At 40.6% G+C, this 13,776-nt stretch overlaps 2 protein-coding genes across 5 annotated transcripts; both read right to left on the reverse strand.

Moving 5' to 3' along the window:
• Positions 1-64: 64 nt before the first annotated feature.
• Positions 65-10,024, reverse strand: LOC136341091 (probable multidrug resistance-associated protein lethal(2)03659). Of its 3 annotated transcripts, none has more exons than XM_066285704.1 (15): positions 9,875-10,024; positions 7,276-7,619; positions 6,793-7,223; positions 6,558-6,714; positions 5,278-6,146; positions 5,027-5,224; positions 4,371-4,575; positions 3,901-4,312; positions 3,698-3,848; positions 3,030-3,260; positions 2,749-2,974; positions 2,460-2,698; positions 1,587-1,902; positions 574-742; positions 65-425 (listed from the first exon to the last, which is right to left on the reverse strand). In XM_066285704.1, exons 2-15 carry the CDS (start codon positions 7,596-7,598, stop codon positions 396-398), a joined length of 3,957 nt encoding a protein of 1,318 aa, XP_066141801.1. In that variant the 5' UTR covers positions 7,599-7,619; positions 9,875-10,024; the 3' UTR covers positions 65-395. The 3 variants fall into 3 exon arrangements, with proteins under 3 accessions (XP_066141801.1, XP_066141800.1, XP_066141802.1); XM_066285703.1 differs by lacking the exon at positions 9,875-10,024 and adding an exon at positions 9,318-9,781; XM_066285705.1 differs by lacking the exons at positions 7,276-7,619; positions 9,875-10,024 and having other exon boundaries at positions 6,558-6,728; positions 6,793-7,048.
• Positions 10,025-11,714: 1,690 nt separating this feature from the next.
• LOC136341095 (general odorant-binding protein 83a-like) lies at positions 11,715-13,703 on the reverse strand. 2 transcript variants are annotated; one of them, XM_066285713.1, is made up of 6 exons: positions 13,373-13,490; positions 12,319-12,394; positions 12,176-12,264; positions 12,011-12,113; positions 11,820-11,884; positions 11,715-11,764 (listed from the first exon to the last, which is right to left on the reverse strand). In XM_066285713.1, the coding sequence occupies exons 1-6, from the start codon at positions 13,445-13,447 to the stop codon at positions 11,747-11,749; spliced, it is 426 nt and encodes a 141-aa protein (XP_066141810.1). In that variant the 5' UTR covers positions 13,448-13,490; the 3' UTR covers positions 11,715-11,746. The 2 variants fall into 2 exon arrangements, with proteins under 2 accessions (XP_066141810.1, XP_066141809.1); XM_066285712.1 differs by having other exon boundaries at positions 12,176-12,394; positions 13,373-13,703.
• Between the last annotated feature and the right edge of the window lie 73 nt (positions 13,704-13,776).

The following is a 13,776-nucleotide window of genomic DNA, read 5'->3' on the forward strand; positions in this document are numbered from 1 at the left end:
GCTGATTAGATCGGAGCGCATGAATTATTCAACTGGAGCTGGTTGGAAATTAAACTCCCCAATGTTCTTGTGTTTGTAAAAATATCATAACAATAGTATATTAAAAAGGTGCATTAAAATCTACAACTTAAAAAACAACATTTTTTTAATAAAAGACACATACCACAGGCATTAGTACCACATTGCACTGGTACATACGTACTACTTAAGTAATCCTAAGCCTAATTCACAAAGAAATAAATATTTGTACCTGATTAATTTTTGTGATGCTTTTACGTTATAAAAGTAATTTTATTAATAAAACGTTTCGACTGAACTCACAGCACTTGGGCACTTAAGGGCAAGATCTTGAGGGCTCATTCTCCTGTAGGAACTAGTTCGGTAAATGCCATTTGTCAGTGACTCTCTAAGCTCTTCTCGTATCGCTGCGGAGGGAAAAACAATTAATTCCCGAGGGCTCAAAGTTTCCTTACCCTTATGTATAAGGGAGATATTTAATGGAATATTTCGAAAGTATGCGGGCAATTCGGGCTGAAATCGGGGCCTAAACTCGTAATAACCGACTCGTTTTACCTCCTTTGCAATCGTAGCCAAATACTCCGCTGACGTTTTCCCAGTCTCTTTCACCAAACCGTGAAACACCCCTTGAGCATTCTGGAGAAGTATGTGGGGATGGTCGAATTCGATCGTTTCTCCGGCGTCCATCACCAGTATTTTATCCGAATCCATCACAGTGTTCAATCTGAAATCGACACTCCAAAGGCTCATTTATCGTGCCCAACGAGGTAATGTGAGAATTCTCAATAATTTGATTCAAAAGAGCCCCGTAAATCGGAGATATAAATCGGTTTTTAAACGAACGTGGGTATTTACGAAACGGATTGAAAGGGCTGGAAGGCTAATCTGTGCGTTAAAAGCGCACTAGACATTTTCAGTTTTATTGCTGGGAATTTTGCGCTATTAAGTGTGCATATTGATTTATTTCGATTTGATGAAAATGTCCTCAAAATATGGAAAAAAGACATTAGATTCGTCGGTCTTATTTTCCCTAAGGCAAAATGAACACTCGAAGTGTAAAACCCCCACATCAGGCGCCTGGGCCCTTCGCCATTTTGCGTAGTTATTCGATTTAAGTATAATTCATTACTCGCATTTCTCAAAACTTTCTCTACTTCTGAGGTTCGACATTTCATCACGAAAGCCCCATTGACGAGAAACTTTAAAGGGGGCTTTGATATCAAACTCCTAAAAGTGCACGATTCAATGCTGACAAATTGATGCATTAATGGGATTGACTTTGCCGATTGAAACGAATTAAGGGATCGGAGAACCCAACCTGATGTGGAGACGCGGAGTGATCTGTCTCAGCTTGCCACATCTTAAATCTCAAGCGATCACGTATGTCTCAGATCATTTTCTTTCTTAAGGGAGTTAAGTGGAGACGACGGAAGCTCAGAAATTCAACCGAATCGAGAACTGACGTTCTAGATGCGGTGCGATCACGTGATTTTTTAATTGCGACGTCTTGGTAAGTTTCTGGGGGGCCTCAACGTGATTTTACAGTTTGAAATTCCCATCCAACTCACCTGTGAGCTATGGTTAGAACCGTGCAATCAGCGAACTTTTTCCTAATGGTGGTCTGAATGAGTGCATCAGTCTTCGGATCAACATTTGCAGTTGCTTCATCTAAAACGAGAATTTTGTTGTTGTGGACAATTGCTCTCGCGAGGCAGACCAGCTGCCTCTGTCCAAGACTAAAGTTGGTCCCACTTTCCGACACTATACTATCTAGTCCTCCCTTCAGCTCGGACACCACTTCTTTGAGTTCCACTTCGTCCAGAGCGTTCCATATTACCTCGTCTGGATATTGGCCGAAGGGATCCAGATTCGAACGAAGAGTTCCTATATTTAGGTATTTTTAGTGGTAAATTTAAAGACGCGGAGGAAAACTGAATATGAGAGCAATCCCATTAGAAAAGCGGCGTTCTTTAATAAAAAAAAGTTTGGCGGAAACTTGGGAAAAACAACAATTTCCCCTTCAAAAATAACATGTTGCGGCTTAATTATTTGGGCGGACATGTTTGGAATTTTAATAAAGTTAAGCGGATCAAGAGAGAGACGGAACGAGACTACAACGAGCTCGTTAGAGAGGAAATTTCTCTAAATATGACTCTCAGTTTGGGAAATTAGAACTCCACTCTTTGATATAGAGCACCCTGTATGTTATGTTTTCTTTCATGGATATCCCCATGCCGTCGTTCCCCAGTTTCTGAGCACCACGCCGGACTTGATTCTTTTCATGTCCTGCCAGCTTCACTTCTTTTCGTAGAACGCCCTGTATATTATTAAATATTGTGCACCACCTCGTCACAGGAAATAATTCCGTAATGCACGTTTTTTATGCTCATTTCATCGGTTTTCGAGTGATTTGATTCGAAAGTAATTTTCGCAGTACTTACCTGAGAAAATTATGGGCTCCTGAGGTATTATCGAAATCTTGGACCTCATGGTCTTCAAGGGGATATCTCTGGTGCAAATCCCATCAATAATTATCTTTCCCTCCACGTCGGCCAACCGAAACAAGGCTGCTATAATGGAGGACTTCCCGGCCCCTGTCCTGCCTACAATCCCTATTTTTTCCTTGGACTTAATTTTGAAGGTTAGGTTGTTGAGGACGTACGGCTCATTCGTGGCATATCTAAGAATCTTCTTTGGAACGAAACTCGACAAGAATCAACCAGAACTAACCTCAAATAAACAGACTTAAACTCTAATTGCCCGTGCTCCGGCCAAGTCTTCAAAGGCGCCTTCTCCTCCCCTTTGGTCTCCTGCTCGATCTCAGTATATTCCACCACTCTCTCCACTGACGTCATGTTGTTCTCCAACTCGCTCCACTGCCTCATTCCCCATTGAAACATTCCGGTGAGGCTCATGGCCTGCGTTATGGCCAGACCCACGTTTGCCCCGTAAGTCTCTAAAGTCTCGAAGTTAATCGATACTCATGAAACGGCGAGTGACAAGCAACGAACCATTTCCAATGAAAAAAAAGCTCAAAGTGACCAGGGAGGCATAGATGATGCAATGAAAGTCCAGCCAGAAGCCGAAAGTCTGATTACAGCACAGAAACATGTAGAAGGCGGAGCTGTGCACGTCCTGGTAGTTGTCGAACTCGTTTCTGAGTATCTCCTGAGCTCTAAAGGCTCTGATTGTGGTCAGGCCTTGGAGGGACGCGTTGATGTGGGAGAAAACTGGACTTCGAGCTGCACGAAAAACACTCCATTTAAGCCACCAATTTATACAGGCTGGAACAGCCCGATTTGTTTGGTACAAATGGCATTAGTTATCGAGTTTTTAGTTTGTTTTAGAGAATTTCGTCAATTGCAATAATTTATTTATTTATTTCATTATTTTTTGCGGTAAAGTTTAAATCTAAAGCAGTTTTGATTGGAGAGGGAAAAGACCTTTAAAACGAGGTATTACGAACCCATAGTCCAATTTTAAAATTACACGGGGAGATACACCCGTCACGCGAAGGGGATGAAACTGAGGGATGAAATTTTCACGTTGCAAGATGCAATTTCAGAATTTGAAGTTGACGTGTTTCGGTACTTTTTTCGCAAACGTCGAAATATTCAGATATTGAATTGATTCCATTTGGCCTTTTTACTGTCTATACAAAAAGGCGCCAAGTACTCACTAGTGGCTTCCATTCTCTTGATATTCCTGCTGGTTCTCAGGAAAACAATTCGGTAAAAATAAAACATCGAAGCGATCACTAGGGTTGGGATCAATATCCATGGATCCACTGACGCGATGACCACGTTTACAGCCAACACGTTGAGAGCTATCTGGAAAACTTTTACTTCGTAACACTATCGTCAAGCTTAAAAGAACGCTAACCTGGATCGTATCGATCAAGACATAGGGCAACTTCTCGTCTACAGCTCCAATGTCTTTGGAGAATCTATTCAGAACCCTTCCTGAGCAATTGGTGTTGAAGAATCTCATTGTAGCGTTGATGACCCTTTGGAACATTTTGTTGTGCATCTTCACCGAAGCAGACATGCAGACCCAGTAGAAAGTGATGGATCTCATGATTGTAACTCCAATAACTAGGGCGATGATCGAGGAGTAGATGTAGAAGCAGATGTTGGTAGTGAAAAAAGCATCTAGTTTGCTTATCTCCACTTCGTTAAGTCCGACGGTCATGATCTTATTGTAGTTCTCTTCCAAATAGACGTCATCTTCCTCTGATTTATGTAGAGAATCATTTTTGGCGTCTCGCTCGTGCCTGGATTGCTCCAGATTGACCCTATTGAATGAGGCTGATAAATCCTGTTATAATCGTAGGATTTTACGGTAATTTATACCAAAATTTGATGAAGTAGTCTGCAGAGCTGGAGGCCATTTGAGTAAGAACAAAAAGGATCAGGACGAAAATGGCGGAGCACCAACCGCCTGCAGCGGTGAAGTACGCTTTGTAAACCTTCCCAGCTATTGAGCCAGTTTCTCGCGATTCCTTGATTTCGGATGGCTCGTCGTCTACCGGTTCGCACAGGCGCACTGAAGTGGTGACTAGAACGAATTTGGGAAAAATATTAGTTTGGTGAGGGTTTTAGTTTAAAGAAATTTACGAGTTTTTTTTCTGATATTTTCTTTTGCACGTTTTTTTTTTTAATAAACACCTGAAGAAGTGTTTTGGGACAGAAACTTGGGACTCCAAGGTGGCCTGGATAATCAGAGAAAATACTGTACGCCACGGGCGAAAAAAAAATTATAAAAGAAAGACAGAGAGTGAATTGGAAAAAATTCAAATTCCTTCAATTTAAGTCCTGCAACTTTCCTGTATCCAATTTTACGCACGTACACCTGACGAGTTAACTTAAAACCAAGACCTAGAGAAACCTGAAAAAGACTTTTTACAAAATTTTAAACAATCCAGAAGTCATATACACTAAAGGATTAATCAATAACGAATCATTTTTAAAATCCAGAAAATCCAAGTTTTCCAGAAAGTTTAAACTACCTTGCTCGTCATTTCCCTCATCCTCTTCCTCCACTTGGTTCTTGAACAACCTGGAAAACTCGCTTTTGCAGGTCTGAATCTCATGGTAGTCCCCGGTAGCGGCAATTCTCCCATTTTCCATTATGTAGATCTTCGAAACTGGCTTCAGGAACTGCAGTTGGTGAGTTACCAGGACTGTGCATTTATTCTTCAGGAAGCCTTAAGGAACAGTTTTCAACGAAATTACTCAATATGGCCTTACTAGCACTAACCAGCAATACACTCCTCAAATAGCTTCTTCCCGACATGAGTATCGACAGCGGATAACGGATCATCAAGCAAGTAAATGTCTGCCTCCTTGTAAACGGCCCTTGCTAGGGTGATTCTAGCCCTTTGTCCTCCACTCATAGTAACTCCCCGATCCCCGATGACAGTTTTGTCCCCGTAGGGTAAAATATCGAAGTCTCGGTCCAATGCACAGATCCTCACTACCCTTTCGTACCTGCTCTTGATGAAGGGTTCTCCGAAGAGAATGTTTTGCCTTATAGTTCCCGCAAACAACCATGGTTCCTGCGAGGCATAGGAGATGGTTCCTACTATGTCTTTAACTCCTTTTTCCATCGTCAACTCCTTCATTATGACGTGGAGCAATGAAGTTTTCCCGGACCCTACGGGGCCGACCACTGCAATTAATTGTTTAGGGCCTACGTTGAAGTTTATCCCTGATAAGGTATCTTCCTGCATGAAGACATTCCACTTCGCAGAAACATCATGTAGATAGATGCCTACAGATCTTTTGCTGGCCGCATTGATAAGAGGTGTCGAATGAATCACCTTCTTTTGGGAGTGCTTGATTTGGGATGTTTTCACCTCATGGAACAGGAGAAAGTTCTCGATTCTCTTGATCGAGACGAGAGTTTCTGCTAGGTCCGAAACAGCCTGTGGGAAGTTGTTGGTCATTGCAGCTTTGATGATGTTGTAGAAGGACTGGACCACGTAGACGAATTCCGCATTGGGGCGGTTTCCCGTGAGGGTGTAGGCCAAGATGCAGAGGAAGATCGAGGTTCTGGTGATGAATTTGCTGAAGGACACGTGCAGAGCACGGATGTAAGAGGCTAGGCGGATTTGCCGGATTTCCAGGCTAAAATTGTGAGAAAACGCAATAGTTAGGAAATGTATGGTTTCTGCAACGAATGGGGAGAATGTGACACGAGTTACGAGAAACGGCATTTCCTAATGGCTTTCGCATATAACTTTTCCTAATTTTGCTGCATCGTTGTGCTTATGGGGTCTAAATTCTGTGAAAGGAGCAAGTCGTTTTGATGCAGAAAAGGGCATAAAATATGCATTAATGCTATCGTTACATGTAGATAATGTAAATTATGATTTAATTCCAGTGTTAACACGCTTTTAGCTTGTAAAGGATGTGATTATTTAATTTGGCGATAATAGAAGAAACTTTGCTTCCAAGACCGAGAAAATATATACCGGGCGTTATGCATTATCGAAACTGTTAATGTGTGGAGAAATTGTTGATTTGGTCGACACTTACTTCCTGATTTGATCGATAATAGTCGAAAAGTGTCTCTCCCAATTGTACATCTTGATGACCTGAATCCCCGAGATAATCTCGCTCATACTCCTCACTCTCTCGTCCGTCTTCACCGCAGTTTGCAAACGGAATTTCGAGGCCAGTTTCCCTAAAATCACTGCAAACCACCTTCTTTTGTATCCCCCCAAAAAATATATATATATAAAGAACATATACATATATGTAAAGAACTTACTTTGCAGGGGCATAAATAAGACGATCAAGCAAAATCCAGAAAGTGAAGTGAATCCCACGTTGTAGTATAAGAGATACATGATTAGGAGAGTTTCCAAGGGGGCCACCCATAGGTAATGCAGGTACCGCACGGAATTGTCGAATCTGGCCACGTCGTTGGATAGCAAGTTGATCATTTGCCCTATGGTGGTGTCGATCAGGGCCGTTTTGCTCAGTTTCAAAGTCTTCCTGTATATGAGGGAGCAGCAGGCGATTCTCATCTTCATCCCTAAATGGTGGCTGGCCAGCATGTAACTATGTGAGACAATCACCGAAAGAAACGAGGTCATAATGAGGATTCCCGCGTACAAATAAGCTTCCTGCAGAGAGACATTTGTTTGATTGGGCCGGTAGTAGTTCATCAGCTTTCCTAGGGCTAAGGGCTGAGACAGCCTGCAAGCAATAAGAATGAGTACAACGTTTACTGAAAAGCTCCTTTGGTTACCCCAAAACAAATTCCTGCACAAACAACACCAAACCGTAAACGAGGATCTCCTTGCGAAATAGCCTCCAGAGGGCTCGCAGCAACAGAGGTCTGGCATGGTTCATTCTTTCCAGCTTCCACTCCTCCTCCAATTTATCCCCGAGTCGGTGCGATTCATGTTCTTTCAAAGGCTTATACAAGTCCTCTTCATTAAAATCTTTCGTCCATCCTTTGTAGAATATGGGCAATCCCCAGCAAAAGAACAAGTTCGACAGCCAATGTGCTCTGGACCGGGGGTGTTCACGTTTGTTCTTTAGTTCGTCTGAAGCAGCACTGTCATCCATATTATGGGTAACAGGTTGCGGCTAAAATTTCGTGTTTGGAAGCAGTTCAGTAAAAGTGTCATTGAATTCCCTCGATAATCATGGGATCCAGATTAAGAAACCTCTGGAAACTGTCTCTATTTATCTGGCTTTAACTCGATCGGGTCAAATTTGTTCAGGAAATACCTGATGAGGGAGTTTAAAGCAGAAACTCGGGGCTAGAAGATCAAGTTAAGAAGCTGAGGAAGGATCACTTCCATCGATCAATATATAATCCGATAAACTCTCAGTGAAATAAATTAAGACAGGATCTAGGGGTCGTAGGATTGCATAAGAAAGCTTTTTAAAGGTTTTATACGGAGTGTAACGGATCGCCATGGAGATATTTTAGGGAACGATAGTACTTTACAAAATAATCAAAATTGCTAATAGATCTGCGGTCGGAAACTCACCGTTTTCCATATACAGGGAGGCAAATTTCATATTTTTACAAGAGGAACTTGGCGATAATCAACCACGGCGTGTACTTTTCTAAGCTGCGCAGAAATCGGAAATTCTTAGGAAAAACGACGTATTGAGAATTGATATTTTTCCCCTGATCGCACCCTCGTAACTCTCCTATTCCTGGATTTCGAAACGACCTTTCGGCAAATAATTTTAAGGAGAAAGCTGGAGCTAGAAAATGACACGGAGAAACGTGGAGAAAATCGCACGTGGTGGCTAAACCAGTATCACGAACCGTGAGAAACCTGATAGTTCTTATTAGCCCCTTGTCACCACCTCACAATGCGTCTGCTTTCAAATTTAGAAAAGAAACACCTGAAGAGGTAATTTGAGGCAGAAACCTAGAGCTTGAAGATGGCAAGGAAAAACATAAAACCAATTCTACTTAATGGATAAAAAAATATTTGAACAAAAAAAAAAGAAAATTACATTGTTCCCTCGTCTTTCCTTTACAACTCCCCGGTTCAACATTTTTAACAAACACCTGAGGAGGTAATTTCGAACAGACACTTGGGGATCCAGGGCGACATACCAAAACTGCAAAAAATTCTACACAGTGGTCAATATTTTGCTCCGTAATAAGCTCAGCTTTCTAGAGCGTTCTACACGGACATGTTCCCACGTAGAACGGTAGAATGGTAAATTTTCACACCTTGTATATGTATCTTCTCACGTCTCACGTCACGGAATAAAACTCTGAATATTTCAAAGTCTTCCGGTCAAAATGATCAATTTTCCTATCCCAGACTGATGATTTAACACCAAAATCAGCTTTCATGGTTGCTTGCTCGTTTTCGCTTTGGGGTTATTTTTCGCAATAATCATTCGTAGACTCGCGGCATGACTCAGAGCGAAAGTCTTCGTTCTGAGCCCGAGAGAACACGTAACCGATTGAAAATCGCTTTTTCTGGCTGCCAAGATAGTGGAGTAAAAGTGTCTATAACCCTCTTGTATAACTGCCGGCAGGAAATCGACATTCGAACAATGATCTTTGCAAATTCTTGTTATCGAATAACCGACGATTATGCAAAATTCAATTAACAACATTTGATGAAGTGAAAGAGTTTGATTTTTCATCCATTGTCCATCGATGAATATTGTTTACAGGAAATTGATTGGCATGAGGAAGAGCCAAACCAAATTGCTGAAATATTAGCGGAACTAAAGCGATTTTACCAGAAATACAGGGAGGATCGATACGTTGTCAGATGAAAGGTGTTAAGGGTGGAGGCTTACCGAGAGAAAAACAGTGTATAGGGCTAGTCCTTGTTGCACACACTAATGGGGAAAGTTTTGCGATAATATTCACATCGGTTTTTTTCGAATTCGAGAATGCACCATTAATTCGATCTCGCTGCCGGACTCTATAAGAGGCCACTAAAAATGATTAAACAAACAATCAATTATTGTTGTAATCTTAATGCACCAATAGAGATCTTAAGTAACTTTGTTGTCACACCAGACCGTTGGGGGGACACGTAACAATCGATTTTAACATGAGATTGGGAAAATTCTTTGACCGGATTTTACTTTTGTTTTGCACGTTTTAGTGGGTCAAATTTCAAATTTCGCGTTTCGAAATTCACTTTTTGTCGCACAAAAGGTCAGTTTTTTTCTGAGTGCGTATGTTCGCCGGCGAATTGGCACTGAAAACTATGCGATTCGATACATCAATCTCATGATTAGCTCGGGTGTGAATTGCTATGACAATCATAATGGATTATTGGTAGCTTATAGTTCCTGTTTGATGATTTTAGCAAACCGCTAATTCCCCCAAAAAAATCAGTACTCACCTGTATGTACACAATCAATAAGAGATTTTCTAAATCTAATAATAATTCATCAATAATAAATCACTACGAAGGAACATTGACGTATCCGACACTGAATCCTGCAAAAACGTGATGTTTTTCCTATAAATTTTTAACAATAACATTTTTTAAAGGTATGAAAAATCCTCTTTCCGTGTCTAATTTGAACACAAAGTTTTATGTTTTGTACACGTTGTGTGACCGGGTGCATATACAGAGCTAACATTACTACTTTATACTGAGTCATCGCTCTCATATACTGAGGGTTTGAGAGTTACGTGAGCTCAACGTCCCTGTCGAGAAAGTTGAAATTTCTTGTCAATATGGCGAAGGAACGGTGAATTTGCGTATGGCGAAAAAGGAGCTTTTCTTAGGCTCTTGAATTATCAGCCAATATGCTCCGAAAGACATTTAAAATTCCGTTAATACTTTTTTCTACGACTTGCAAATAGCGTTGGTTAACAAACGGCCTTCTAACATCACGTTTGCCGTTTGCAACGAAGTCCTACAAAATTACTCTGAAACAAGCAAAGAATAACAGCCTAACTTGCAAAAAAACGATACGCATAGACGCTCTCGGAGATAAAACAAAAGCAAATGTATCTTTAGGGGTAATATCCCCGCTGCAGTCAACAACCCCTCGAAGGTTTCATACTTTGGCTTAGTGCTGCTCTATCGGAGCGTCAGGGGAGCTTCCAGGATGCCGCCGCATCGCTCTATTAGCGCTGACGCCCCTAATTAATTTCTCACCTTCGCAGATGCGAAGGAAATGAGCTGGCTCCGTTTCATCCCTAAAAAAATATACTTCTGGAAACAAACTTTCAGCAATTTTCCAATTAACGTTGGACATTTTCATGGAAATTAGCTAACATCAGTTGGAGTCGGCAGAACGCTCAACCCCGAAAGAGGAATTTTTAGGGGTGGTAAAGGCATGCCGCAGAAATATTTGAAAATCCCGTCGCAGGTTTGGCCAAAAGTCAGGGTGAAGTTTCAGGTCAAAATGGTGAAAGAAGCGCTTATTTTCTTACCAAGGCGTGGAAAGGCCACAACAAATTTTATAATTTATCTCTTTGATAGTTGTTTGCGAGTTAAAACCGAAAATCCAGAGCTGTTTTCGATCCATTAGGAATTCCACTAAATTTCCAGACCCTAAGAGGAACGGGGAGAAGTGAGAATTTCCATATGAAAATTAACTAAAAAAGAGTATAGTCTTCGCTTAAATTTATCTTAAACGAGGAGGTTCGAGGCCGTGTGTGCAAAACATCCAAATCGGATTCTCGAAGATAGAAATTTAACGAAAGTGCCGAATCCCAAGGAGAAAAGTTAAAGCTGGAAATTCTCCAGGAAATTTGATTTACGCCTTTTAATAGACCGTAAAATTTCCAGTTAGTTCAGTTTTAAGCCGGGCTAAAGAATAAGGTTCTAAAATGTAAAAACATTTTCAAGTGCCGAGGAAAGTAATTGTTTAAATCGCCAAATTTGTGTGCGGAGGAGCAAAGCACCGAGCACTCTTGAAGATTGCCATTGTTGTGGTGGTCAGCAGATTGCAATGGTCACCTGAGCAAACCGATTGCAACACCTCACAAGGCGCGACGAATGCGGTACTCGACAAAATAATAAGGTCGATGGCTTTTTCTGCTCGTTTTGGTTTGAAAAAGCAGGAATTTTTGTGTCCGACTGTTAATCCGCAGATATGATTAGACATGCCCGTTTACGCAACCTCTATACAATATTTTTAGCGTGACATTTCACAGCTTTTCGCCATCGATTTTTTCCCCGTATTTTGAGTTATCTCAATATAACAATAAAATTCCACTGTTTTCTTCAGTATTCTCTTTATTTAATTTTGCTGGTTTAGATCAGGAAATAATCCTGAAAAAAAAAAAAGCGAAAAAATTATAAATTCGGGAAAACTCGTCAATTTTACCTCCGGTCCCTCCTTGTAGTAACACTTGTGGGTGAGCCAGGCACTATCGCAAGCATTTGCGCCCTCTACAAGCAGATCACTCAATTACAACGAATCATCTCAATTACTCAAAACCTCGCGAGATCGCACCACAAGTTCCGTTGTTTATAGCTACGATTAATATTGTTTTTTAATTATCTCTAATAACTTACTGACGCTTCCGCATTTCCTTATTATCGGTTCGGATTTTTCTTGCATTTCCTCGGGCATCACTGCCACCATCGCGTCCACGTCTATAACCCCGTCGTCATCTATCTATAATGTGGAATTTCTCGTTACCGCGGGGGCTTTAAGAAGGCCCCAAAAGAAGCACTCACAATAGCCATTTGACTTAGCAGGCACTTGATGTAGCATTTGAAGCTCTCGGCTTCGTCAAAGACCCCCTTTCTGGCATCGGAAATTGCGTCTGAAATTCGAGGAATTTTGTCATTAAGAGCAAAAATATGAGACTTAAAGGTACTTTCAGAAGCTCCAGTTTCCTCTACGCAGGTGGCGTGCAGCTGATTGGCCAACTCCTGCATTTCTTCGGTTAAGGCCTAAAATTTCTTTTCATTAAATTTGTAAGTGTAGAAAGACATTCTACACTTCTGCAATTCTTGCTTCGACGTGGTGGAAGCAGGAGCGTGCTTACAGCCAGGTAGGAAGGGAATATTGATTCGCAGAACAAGAATTGAAATTCTGCTCGTTCGTGTTCCGAGAAAAGGCAGTACACGGCATTCTACACCTCTGACTTCGAGTTTAATATTAATCCTAATATTTGCAAAAAATATTAGTTTTATTTGTCTTAAAGCCGGGCCGTGCTGCGGCTCTGTTTAGAAATAGAATTAGTTAAAAAGGGTGAATAATTTAAACAATTCCACTTCGAATAAAGGAAACGTCATCTTATGCGGGGACCCCAAAGTAATAAAAAGAGTTTTTCTTATTTATTTAATTTGACAAATTTCTCAACAACGTCGGCCTTAGTCCATCCCTGTTTAAAAAAAAAATCATATTTTCAATTTTTGTGAAATGGAGGCGCAGTCGGGGCCAGCTGCAGTAAATAATAATACATTTCAAAAAAGAAAATGCGTCCTACAAATTGTGAGTCGAATAAAAGCACTGTTTAATTAAATCACCATTTGTAAAATGAAAAAACAAAAAAAGGGGGAAGCATTTTGAAAATATCTTTATTCGCCGGGAAAATTTTAGTCCTCCATACCAAGAAAGAAAAAATATCAATTTAATGTATCAGGAAACAGTGGTGTGCGAGCTCAGACACTTCCGAAAATTGGAGGGAACACGTGCAATCTTTAAATTCTAAAATATTTCTAACCCTTGAAAAGTTCAGGGCTACACGATCCTGCTTGCGCTCATTACCAACCACGATCGCCCTCAAAATAAATTTTCAATTTCATTTATACGAAACAGGAACAAGATGCCTCAAAAGTGTGATTTATTGCAACACTACTCCTCTCGAGTATGACCCAATATCTGTGATTTCGTTACATTAGTCTCGTAAACTATCAGTAACTTACCTTGACATGTTGCAGACATGACAACAACATTGCCAAAACGACCACTTTTATCAATTCGTTGATTAAGACCACCATTCTATTTGCAATATTGAATGTCTGCGCAATTGTGGAGCTCGTTTATAAAGGGGATATTCATGGTACAAGCTACTTTTAACGTTAATAATAATAGAGACTTATCCTGAAAACCGATAATTATTTTATTAGTGATTATAGGAAAGTTAAGTAATAATTGGAATGTTCCTGTTTCAAATATATAGAAGGAAATCTGAGGATTATAATAGAGGATGGCGATACTGAGAAAGGTTAATAAAACTGAGAGAAAGGCAACATGTAGTATGTTTGCACGAGATTGGTCGCTGCTACATTATACATAATTTAACGAAAATTTTAAATTATTCCTATAG

The sequence above is a fragment of the Euwallacea fornicatus genome, chromosome 9, assembly GCF_040115645.1.
Source record: "Euwallacea fornicatus isolate EFF26 chromosome 9, ASM4011564v1, whole genome shotgun sequence".
Lineage (NCBI taxonomy): Eukaryota > Metazoa > Arthropoda > Insecta > Coleoptera > Curculionidae > Euwallacea > Euwallacea fornicatus.

What these genes read in the sequence shown, in the direction of transcription:
- LOC136341095 (XM_066285712.1), bottom strand. Translation starts at nt 13,447, where the DNA reads ATGGTGGTCTTAATCAACGAATTGATAAAAGTGGTCGTTTTGGCAATG. An exon ending in CATGTCTGCAACATGTCAAG is followed by an intron (nt 12,395 to 13,372) that starts GTAAGTTACTGA and finishes AAGAAATTTTAG; the next exon opens with GCCTTAACCGAAGAAATGCA. An exon ending in TGCTAAGTCAAATGGCTATT is followed by an intron (nt 12,114 to 12,175) that starts GTGAGTGCTTCT and finishes TCCACATTATAG; the next exon opens with ATAGATGACGACGGGGTTAT.
- LOC136341091 (XM_066285704.1), bottom strand. Translation starts at nt 7,598, where the DNA reads ATGGATGACAGTGCTGCTTCAGACGAACTAAAGAACAAACGTGAACAC. An exon ending in GTGCAGGAATTTGTTTTGGG is followed by an intron (nt 7,224 to 7,275) that starts GTAACCAAAGGA and finishes TATTGCTTGCAG; the next exon opens with GCTGTCTCAGCCCTTAGCCC. An exon ending in GTTCTAACCATAGCTCACAG is followed by an intron (nt 743 to 1,586) that starts GTGAGTTGGATG and finishes TGTCGATTTCAG; the next exon opens with ATTGAACACTGTGATGGATT.